The sequence below is a fragment of the Nanorana parkeri genome, unplaced genomic scaffold, assembly GCF_000935625.1.
Source record: "Nanorana parkeri isolate BGI_ZX_2015 unplaced genomic scaffold, ASM93562v1 scaffold1261, whole genome shotgun sequence".
Lineage (NCBI taxonomy): Eukaryota > Metazoa > Chordata > Amphibia > Anura > Dicroglossidae > Nanorana > Nanorana parkeri.
This window is the reverse complement of record NW_017307529.1, coordinates 232,901-243,627: the sequence shown is the minus strand read 5'-3', so window position 1 is coordinate 243,627 and position 10,727 is coordinate 232,901. Positions and strand designations below refer to the sequence as shown.

Here is a 10,727-nt window from a genome sequence, read left to right as displayed (position 1 = left end):
GGGGGGGGGGTAGAGAGAAGCTCCACCCCCAGAATCCCTCCGATAATTCTAGCTGCATGAATGTCACGCTGCCCTGTCAGTATCTCTACCAGTCTGTGTGAATACATTCCAGACGCAATATACAGCAACAGTGTCATTTACCAGAAAAGCTCCACCTTCTATCATTAAACATCCTTCAGCTCCAATCAGTGACTTTGCCTAGGCTGAGATTATGTCATCAGTCTGCTGCAGGCAGGAGGAAGCCATTTCCTCAGTCTCCTCTTCCCCCCAGTGATCACTCTTCTGCAGGCAGGAGGTAGCCATTTCCTCAGTCTCCCCTCCCCCCCAGTGATCAGTCTGCTGCAGGCAGGAGGAAGCATTTCCTCAGTCTCCTCTCCCCCAGTGATCAGTCTGCTGCAGGCAGGAGGGAGCCATTTCCTCAGTCTCCCCTCCCCCAGTGATCAGTCTGCTGCAGGCAGGAGGAAGAATTTCCTCAGTCTCTTCTCCCCCAGTGATCAGACTGCACATTGTAACAAGTCACAAGGTGAGAGGCTGCAGCAGGGGCTGATCATTTGCGAACACAGCCGAGAACTGCACAGGCACCAGGATTTACATGACTGCCACCTCTGAGCCGGCATCTCAGTCCAGAAAGTAGATTGTGGCCCTGGATGATGCCTGAACAAAGATGGCCCAGTCCTTCTTGAGAGAAAAAAAAAGAAATCAGATGAAGGATCTCTGCGAGAGGTAATCAATACCTGGAAGGGTTACAATGAAAACACGGCTGAGCATGCTGCATGTAACATGGATACTTTATAGGCCCATCCCCCCCCTGTTACGTCATGCATTCACATACGCAGACTATTGATGTGTGGTTGTGGTAGCCCATGTGTTTCAATGCCTAGGTGTAAATGGGCCTCAAGTCACTAACCTGGAAAAAGTGTGACTCGGACCGGCCATTTTTTTATGATGATGGTTTACAATAAAATATGAGCATCCCTCCCGCCATTGAAAGGTGGTGGAAACAAAAACACCCTTTAGGTCCATCATGAGCCGGCCAAGAATATACAGTATGATCATGGTGACAGAGACACGTCTATATATTACCATCTACATCGGAAGAGACAGGTCCAGAGACTGCCCCCCCCCCCAGAGACTACATACGAGGGAGTTATGATGTCACAAGCTGCCCCCTTCTCCAATCACCTGGTAATGATTAATTAAAGTACTAGGTGTTCTCCAGAGGCGTCACCACGTGCGGGCGTAATGGCATCAAGCGCACTTAACTACCGGTGGCCATCTTGGTGATGGACGCCAGCAAAGAGGAGGAGGGGTGGGTACGGTTATACCCTATCCCGCCAGGTGCCTTCCTCTCTTGTGCAGCTGTCCATGACCGAGTGCTGACTTTTCAGAGGGGGTGACATCAAAATGACTGTCATTTTGGTGTCACCCCCCTCTGATGGTGTCACCCGGTGCGGGCCGCACGCTCATGTGACACCACTGGTGTTCTCTGAATGGCTGCAATGTCGCACGAGCAACCTCCTGCGTTATCAGAGCAGAGGGAAACCGCTCAGCACAGCGCCATACAGGACTCGGAAAACTGCGGCCAGCACCGTAGTGGCTCCAGCTACCACAGTGTTTACACAGGATCCAATCAGATATGGCATGCGCATACATCGGGCCAAGCTGGACCAATGACAGTGATACCCGGAATGCAGCTTTAAAGAGAACCTGTCACCAGAACAGCTCTGAACCTCTGGCAAGATGAATGCTTTTTTTAATGCACTTATTGAACGGATAGAACAAAAACACTTCCAATGGTATATAAAAAAAAAGAGCAAAAAGGAAGCACAAAAGAGAAGTTCATGGCTAAGCTCACCACATAGTCTGTAATCAGATTGTACTATCTCCTTTACATCTACCAACAACTATGTAGTGGAACATCCCGCCTGATACACGGTTTGTATAGATCGGGTTGGTCCGGTTTTGGTAAACCAAAAAAAAGTAGGATTGTAACATGTATGGTGACCCTTCGGGTTGATATACCTCCTATATTGCATGCATGCTATGCACCTGGGAAGCCTCCCTTGTGTACTAGAGCCTGCTTATATTAGCGTCAGGCGTTTCCAGTAATGGGTACTGTAAGGGCTCATTCACCCTGGTCAGGTCTGCAGTCTCAGATTTTGCTACATGTACAATTTGTTGCGTTTGTCACGCATGCGGAAACCCCTGAAACCATTGGGGGACGGGCGGCAAACGCGGGAACAAAATGTGAATGAACAGGACACGTGTAGCCGGTATGCCTGGGTGTGAATGAGGACTATAGGGTGTTAGGCGGACCCTTCAAGTTAATAGGCTACCTAAGCATCACAAGTGACCGAAAATTGTACCAAACACTTTTTTTTTTCCTGCCCCTATGCGTTGGATGTGCATTCGAAATGATGAGCACCGCAGCATGCCAACGCACGCTACGGGAATGCCGTTGGAGCAAGCCTTAAAAAAAAAAAAAAAAACACCTTAAAAGAAATGTAGTCAATGTATTTGATATATTTCACACACAACTTCATTGCTCCAGGCTTAGAAGGAAGACATAATGAGATAAAACCAGGAACAGCCCACTGCGCCCTAGGCCCCACCCCCAAACTGCCTTCCTTCTCGCCAACTATGACCTCAGAGCGACCGGGTAAAAGTTTAAGGTGACGGTACTCACGCAGGTGCGCTGGCAGCCTGACGGGCTCCTCTTCCATCCTGTAAGCACGGGGCCCCGGGACATGGAGAGGGGAGGGGGCGGCACAGTTTGGCCCTGGGCTCTCCGGGGGTGAGTAGGAAATCTGCTCCTGCTGGAACATGCAATAAAAAAAAGCAGAGAGAGAGAGAGAGAGAAACGTAAGAATATGAGAATGATCGCAGCATGGGGAACAGTCAGCAAGAGAACCTGTCTGTACAAAACTAGGAACATCTTATTACAAAAAAAAACATTAACATTTTAACGAAAACTTTGTTTATTTTTATTTTTTTAACTCTACAAATTTTTATTTTTAGCTTTGTAGAGCAATCAGGGATTAAGAAACAAACAACACATATCCTGTTATTTCTTGCCCCACATTTATGTGTTGGGGGGGTCCCCTCACTTCCTGTCCTGAAGAGGCAACAGTAAATGAGAGGAATTATCTCTAAAGTTAATGGAAAACCGAAGGTTTTTATATACACATTAACAAAATGTTGTAGATATTATTGTTAATTACTTGTGTATTCTTCCTTGAAACTTGGTGAGATTTGTGTATTTCTTCCAGATCTGTGCAGTGATCCAATGTGATACATGGAGCTTCCTGTAATAAAGACCGCTCACTGCTGCTCTCTCTGCTTGTGCAGGATGACTGGTCTGGTCTCCGCCCCTTCTGTAGTTTTCTACAGGCAGCCTGTAGTGGGTGGAGCCTGCTGGGTCCCTCCCACATCTACGCTCAGGCTATGAACAGCACAATGATGATGTCGCTGCTACTTTTGATCCATGTTCACTATGCGTACATTTAAATCCTAAACACACTGGGGGGAATTTATTAAAACTGGAGCAGACTTGCACTGCAACCAATCAGCTTCTCTGTCTCTCATTTTCAAATCTTACCTGAGCTGACTGAAGAGAGATGCTGAGTGGTTGCCACGGGCAACTGCTCCAGATTTTGTCTGCTCCAGTTTTGAGAAATTCCCCCCACTGCCCCATGACAAACCCTGGTGATATGTATCTAAAAGGCAATTTTTTGTGTGAGGTTCATATGGTCTGTGTCCCCATTAGAGAGATCAATGGGTATCCCGATTCACTCCGTACCAGTATGCCCCTTCAAGATGGGTGCTGTAGGGGCTGCGTATAGCGCAGATCTAATCCGAGAAGATACAGTATGTGTCACCAGCACGCCAGAGTAAAATGTCCAAAAATATCAAAAATTGGTCATATTGAGCCTGATGAAGGGACCCAGAGTGGCCCTGAAACATTCTTCTTTGTGGCATGATGTGCCTGCGTCAAAGAAGATGTTTTTGGACATTTTGCTTTTTACTCCAGTGTGCTGGTGACATGCTGCATCCTATCCCATTAGGTAGATTCCCTTCCCCTTTTTATTTTCCTGTCCTGGTGACACCAGAGGCAGTAACAGAAATCTCTCCTCATAGTTGTCACCTTAACAGACGTCACCATTAGAAGATCTCCCCTCACTTCCTATTTCGCTCTGTAAAAAGATATCCTGACATTTCCGGTCAGCTGTAACCATCCATGAATGTGCAGAGAATAAACATTTGGGGCCCCATTCACACTGCAGTGATCTGTTGGGGTGCATCCACGCGGGCCATGGCGTGTGCTAACATAGGTTATTATTATTCACGATGAATCATTATGAATAATATTCTTAAGAATAAATTATTCATTATGAATTATTCATTATGCATCATTAATAATAATAATAAATAATGGGTAATAATCTATTGCTATTATTGATAATGAATAATGAATAGGCTGCCAACACACCAGAATGGATAAAAGAACGAATGGTACATGCGGTGTGGTGCGTGGTGGTGCGTTGAGCTCTACTTTGCAAAGTGTTGTTATTCCATTTACAATGAATGGCACCGGAACGCATCTTACATGTTGCAATGTGTTTTAGCTTATGTACGCACAAAGAGAACAACACAATTGTGAATTGCTAACACAGCGGCCTCCTGGTATGACCTCTCCCCCTTGGGTTAATAACAATTGTAACAAAAAGGAAGGAACAGGGGTTTACGAGGAGGTATAACACCACAGCATGGAGATATTTTTTTTGTTTATAAAAATACAATTTATTGAATATTACATAAATAGTATAAAAACATGTACACAAGAGGATTGCACTGTACAAAAATCACCATGATCATAATCAGGAGCATAAGCCCATTAGATGATCTCATATCCCCATATGTACAACTACATTCATTTGATACCCCATATTTGTTCAAACGGAGATTACTATAGCCAGTCCCAACGCGTTTCACACACTGCTTCCTCAGGGGATCATGGACTAATCGAACAAAAAAATGGTATGTAAAATGTATTCACCTGAACGATAGAACATATCCATAGGGGTCTTGTGCAGGATATACAAAAAAGGTGAGCTTTTGGCAGTTAAACCAAACAGACTGAGCCCCATCACCACCAATGTACACCCGGCAATTACCACACACTTAAAATGTCTGGAGAAGGGCAGAGATCCCCGTGTCGAGTGGGAAGAGGGATATTAATCCACTATTTATGTAATATGCAAACAATTGTATTTTTATTAAAAAAGAGAGAGAGAGAGAGAGAGAGAGAGATTTATGTCTGGGTAATTGAAGTCACCCATCACGACTACATTGCCCTCTCTCCCAGCTATTCCTATATATATATTCTCCACGCTGTGGTGTTATAACTCTGGTAAACCCCTGTTCCTTCCTTTTTGTTATAATTATGTGCGCACAAAAGCGAACAGCCCTTTTACGTAATATTTATCCCCTCCAAGTATTTAAAGTAACAAAAATTACAAACCGATCGGAATAGCGATGATACCGAATTAAAGTAAGAACAATTTGGAGTATTTCCCATTCATTTTTGGTATATAAATTCATAATGGTCGGCATAATTGGGGGCATGGCAGGAGTGTGTCCATTACCTAAATACACTGCGCTGTCCCTTGTCCTAAAAAGTTGGAAGGTATGCCATCAGAAAGCCGACCCTTATGCAGGTACTTCCTGTTTTTAATAATATTATTATAGATATTTATATAGCGCCAACAATATACACAACAATTTACATTCACATCAGTCCCTGCCCCCGAGGAGCTTACAATCCTAAGGCCCCTATTGCACACACATACAGGACCAATATAGACAGCAGCCAATTAACCTTCCATCAGGTCTTTGGAGTGTGAGAGGAAGCCCACACAAGCACAGGGAGACCATGCAAACTCCTTGCAGATAGTGTCCTGACCTGGATTAGAACCGGGGACCCCCAGTGCTGCAAGGCGGAAGTGCTAACCCCGAAAACCACTACGTTCTAAAAAAGGTGACAAAGTTCTGTGCCTGGCCGCCTTTTTGCTCTCCTGTGTTGTCACCCTGTCACATGCTCCCCTAGTGGAGACTACAAGAGGCCCTACTGACACACATCGCTCGGGTATGGTGCACTGTTGTCAGTCACTATCAGGAAGCTGGTCTAGAGCAATGATGTGCAGCCGAGGTGAGAGCGAGCATGTATACAGGAAGTGGCTGAGGGAGGCTGGAGGAGATCATCAGATGGGAAGAAAGAATGAAGGGAACAAAAAAAAAAAAACAAAAAAAAAGTAAAATATGGTTTTATGGGAAAAACAACAAGATGTTAATTTGGTGCACAGAGCAAAGTCAATGTCATCCAGTTTGAGTTTACATCTACTTTAAATCAATTCTAGATAACCCAAAATGAAAATGAATAATGAGAAGAAAAGCAATAAAATAGCTTTGATCACTAAAAGTGCCGCACCTTGGCGACGGCAGCGTTTTTAACACTTCCTGAGCTGTCTCCATCCAACTAATACTTGAGAAATAAAAAATGAAATAAAAGAAGGATACAAAGTGTAACAACTTGGTAGTGAAAGTTTGCCGTTAACCCTTGCATTCCCAGGCTGCCCCCTAAGCACCTGCTTACCCCTTTCCTCCATACTTGCGCGAGCCTCTGCATGTCCTGCTATCAGTCCCTCGCTTCTGGTTTTTCCCTCTCTCCTTCCTGTCACCCCAGCCACTGCTGGCTTCCTGGTGACCCTCCCACCTCTCAGGCTCACCCTGCACTGTGTCTATTTACTTCCCTCTGGAAACCGTCTCTCCTCTGTGTGCGCCGTCTCTCCTTCCTCCTCTGCTTTCTCTTTCTTGTAACAGAAGCGTCTTAACCCCCTCGCCACTGCTGTGCTACCCTATCTCCCCCCCCCTTTCTGATCCAAGGCAGCCATCCCTTCCGGGCGTTGACGGGTTAACGCGTTTCCATACATCTGGGAGAGTTTGTGCATCTTTCACGGCTTTGGATCCGGCCCAGAGGAGAGCGGAAGTGGAGAAACCAACCAAACTGGTCGGACGGATTGTGAATCGACGTGGAAGAGACCAGTAACCTCTGGAGAGTGACGGCAAACAAGCACCTGTGATCTCAGGTAGACGGAAGCTGACACGGGGGGGAGGTGAACAAAGCACAAGGCGAAGGCGGTTCGCACACAGGCGACTTCCAATACTTCCAGCAGTCGCCTCGGTCTTAAAGTAGATGTAAACCCACACTGGGTGACATTCAGTTTGCTCTGTGCGCCATAAACAATTACCATTTTTTCCCCCCCCCCCCTATTCTTTGTTACATCTCAGTGCTGCTGATCGCCCGTAGCCTCTTTACAGCCACTTCCTCCAACGTGGGCTGTACAACATTTCTCAGGGTGGGTTTCCTGATGGTGACAACAGTGGACCATGCCAGTGCAATGTGTGTTGAAAAAGCCACTTGTAGTCTCCATAGGAGGCCCATGTGACAGGGTGACAATACAAGAGAACAATTAGGAGATCGGGACAGAGCGTTGTCACCCTATAACAGGAAGTACCAAAACAAGGATCTTCATGGCAGGATAAGCAGGGATTATTTTAAATAAAAGCTACAGATTTAACAACGTTGAAAACAACATTAACATGTTAAAGCAAATGGAGTTACAGCTGCTTTAAAATTCTCAACTGCAAGCGCTCCTTCTTTCCTTTGCCATAATGACACACACACACACACACACACACACACACACACACCATTAAGGTTTTCTTTAATGGACAAAAACTAGTCCAAAAATCACTCCCCATATTAGGACAGAAGATGTACAACGATCACACAAGGCAAATACACAATACAGTCTGATAAACTAATATTTCTACTCATTAGATAACATTTGGAAGTCTCAAGGTGACCCATCTGATGAATGACACCCCTATGTAATGAGGGGCACACAGAACGCACAAGAGCCTCTCTGGCCATGAATAAAAATCATTGCACTTCATGTGACCTAAAGCCTAGGCAACCCCAATCACATGACCTCTGCTACTGGGAGCATTGCAGGTATTTCACATTAGAAACTGTATGGATTCTGTTTCCAACGAGAGAAAGAGAGCGCAAGAGCAAGAAAGAGCGCGCAAAAGGCAGGAGCGCCCGCGCGCAAGAGAGAGAGTCAGGAGCGCCCGCGCGCAAGAGAGAGAGTCAGGAGCGCCTGCGCGCAAGAGAGAGAGAGAGAAGCAGGAGCGCACGCGCGCAAGAGAGAGGCAGGAACGCCCGCGCGCAAGAGAGAGATGCATACCGGAGAGAGAGAAAAAAAAAAAAAAAACACACAAAACATAACCCTACAACCCAGGAGGAGGATCAGCCAGCACGGTGTAAGCACGGTGTAAGCACGGTGTAAGCACGGTGCAGCATTAATAAGCAGGAAGCTTCATCCGTGGCTGTCCTATGTACATCAAATATTTTACACACAGTAGGAAAAGAAGACACTTCCACCTCTACAGACCACATTTCCCCTTTATTTCTGGTTTAAACCAGTTCCATTGGATTGTCCTTAGACATGCAGACGGTATAGGTGTGTGACATTTGTGTCACTGGGTGCCACCACTGGAATGTCTTCTGACACCATTGGGACCCGTCAGTGAAAAGATTGCAGCAGCAGGAAGACTGGTTCAATACCGGAGCACTTCCTCCCCTGACCCTGAAGGGATCCCATCACTATTCATCCCAGAAATGACCCGATTATCCTCCCGCGTGGCTTGTAGTGGTCAGTGATTGGATAAAACTGATGTCCAGACTTCTAGCTAACCGCACACAGCGGGAGGAGGATGTACATGCAACACTTGTGCGGTTCTCCTGCCGCGTTCCCGGCGGCAACTAACACACTCCTAGCAGGGACATCGCGCATATAGGCCTCGTGTACACGGGCAGCGAGGGGCCAGTAAAACCAGGCAATTGACTTGCAGTTTAATTACATCCCTACCTCCCCCCAGTCACCTGCTGCAACATCAGCTCTGCGGCTAAACAGGGCTGTTAACATTGTCGTGGCTGCGGCACTCTGCGTCGTGGACTGGTGAAAAATATACCGCAAGTCGTGATTGGCAGGTGGTGCCGCTTGTCAAACATGATTATTGCAATGAACGGGACTGCGGCAGAACAGAACGCGTACGCACTGGTGTAAAAGGGGCCCCAAAGCCTTTGAAGACCCCAAATTCGTCCAATTCTCACTGTGGTCAATGTTGCAGCTAAAAGATCCGACAGCGAGTGCGATCATCGGTGGCTGGAGAACATCTATTCGCCATTTGTGAAGCCCTCACATGACCGGATATTTTACTATACGTTGATTGGTTGCAACACCTGCAAAGGGCGTGCTGGAGCGCAACAACTACAAAGAGACGAAGCAATGGACAAATGTATGGTGAAGAATGTTTACAACATTCAGGTTTAGGTAAAAGATTCAGGAAATGAATGCAGCGAAAATAAAAGCAGACGACATTTCAGAGTCATTATTGAATTTACAGCGGCAGAGGTGCTGAAGGTCATGCAGTCCACTTTAGGGTCTGCTCACACCATAGCTTTGCGCCAGACACGCGGGATTTGTGCGTTTAGTGCACGCTAGGTGCATCGCCAGTCATTTTCAATGGAACCCCAATGCACCTCCTGGTGGGAGTTGCAGCACTGCACAGTTCGACAATCACATACGTTGTGTTGCTGTGCTTCAAAGTAGTGCATGCATGGCTTTTCATCACTGCATGTTATTGCGGTACCATGCGTTGTACTGCACCGCAAAGCAAGTCCACCGGGAGGTGTGTTTAGGTTCATACGGAGAATAAATGGGCACACAGTACCGTACGCTAGTATGCATTAAACGTGTGGAACTTGTGAACGAGCCTCTCTCAGCCTAACTTGGAAGCAGAGCAATAATCTGGCCAGCCACAGCATGGATGGAGGAGTCTCTCTTGCTGGCTATTTTACTCTGACAGCTAACGACTGTGCATGTCAGAATACCCAAACAGTGACTGCAGCTGATTGCCGCCGCTGTAACCTTCATGAAGGGCAGCCGCCACGCATGTGTTATAATGTCTGTGGTGTGACGTCATCATGTATGCGCGTGATGTACTTCACTGCTGGCGGCCAACTTGGTGATGGACGCCAGAAAAGAGGACGGGATTTTGACCTGGCGTGAGCAGGTGTGCTGTGGGGTCCCCCCTTTCTCCTCTGCTGTTTTGGGGGCTCTTGGTCCATTGTAACAGTGTACGGCCAACCTTAGGCATTCAAGCTGCAGACTATTACTGAATGATCTCGTATATATTTGTTGGCTACTAGAAGCGTGAAACAGAAAAACTTTTTGCTTTTCGGACTTATAAATTCAACCCGCGAAAATCTGCCAAGTAAGTACACATTTAGTTGGATTTACTACGAAGAGAATCTCCAGCATCTACAAACACATAGCATCGGCTTCCACCGCGAGGAATCTGCCCCCAGGCACTCCCGGGGAAATTCCCCCATCAAACAAGTATTGTTTCGAGTTTTTCTCCCCCGGAAACTCACCTACAAAAATCCCCAGACGTTGTCTGCCAAAAGCCAAGGTGAGCAGCGGAATGTGCAACACTGCATGTATAGACCAGACTGGTGACAAAATCTGCACCAAAGACAACAAATGGAACAAAAATGGAAAGATTTTATTTAAAAATGACATCAGCATGTTGATGGGGGG

The 10,727-nt window shown here is 46.4% G+C and overlaps 1 protein-coding gene across 4 annotated transcripts in view; it reads right to left on the bottom strand.

Moving 5' to 3' along the window:
* ETV6 (ETS variant 6) overlaps nucleotides 1–10,727 on the bottom strand; it is a 37,781-nt gene that overhangs the window by 13,007 nt on the left and 14,047 nt on the right. For 2 of the 4 annotated variants that reach the window (XM_018568913.1, XM_018568914.1), the window contains exons 1-2: nucleotides 6,653–6,759; nucleotides 2,687–2,816 (exon numbers count right to left, since the gene is read on the bottom strand). In XM_018568913.1, coding sequence (XP_018424415.1) covers nucleotides 2,687–2,816; nucleotides 6,653–6,685 — 163 coding nt within the window. In that variant the 5' untranslated portion in view covers nucleotides 6,686–6,759. Of the gene's footprint in view, nucleotides 1–2,686; nucleotides 2,817–6,652; nucleotides 6,760–6,785; nucleotides 6,803–10,727 lie in introns of those variants that run through there. The other 2 variants (XM_018568916.1, XM_018568915.1) reach the window with 2 other exon arrangements.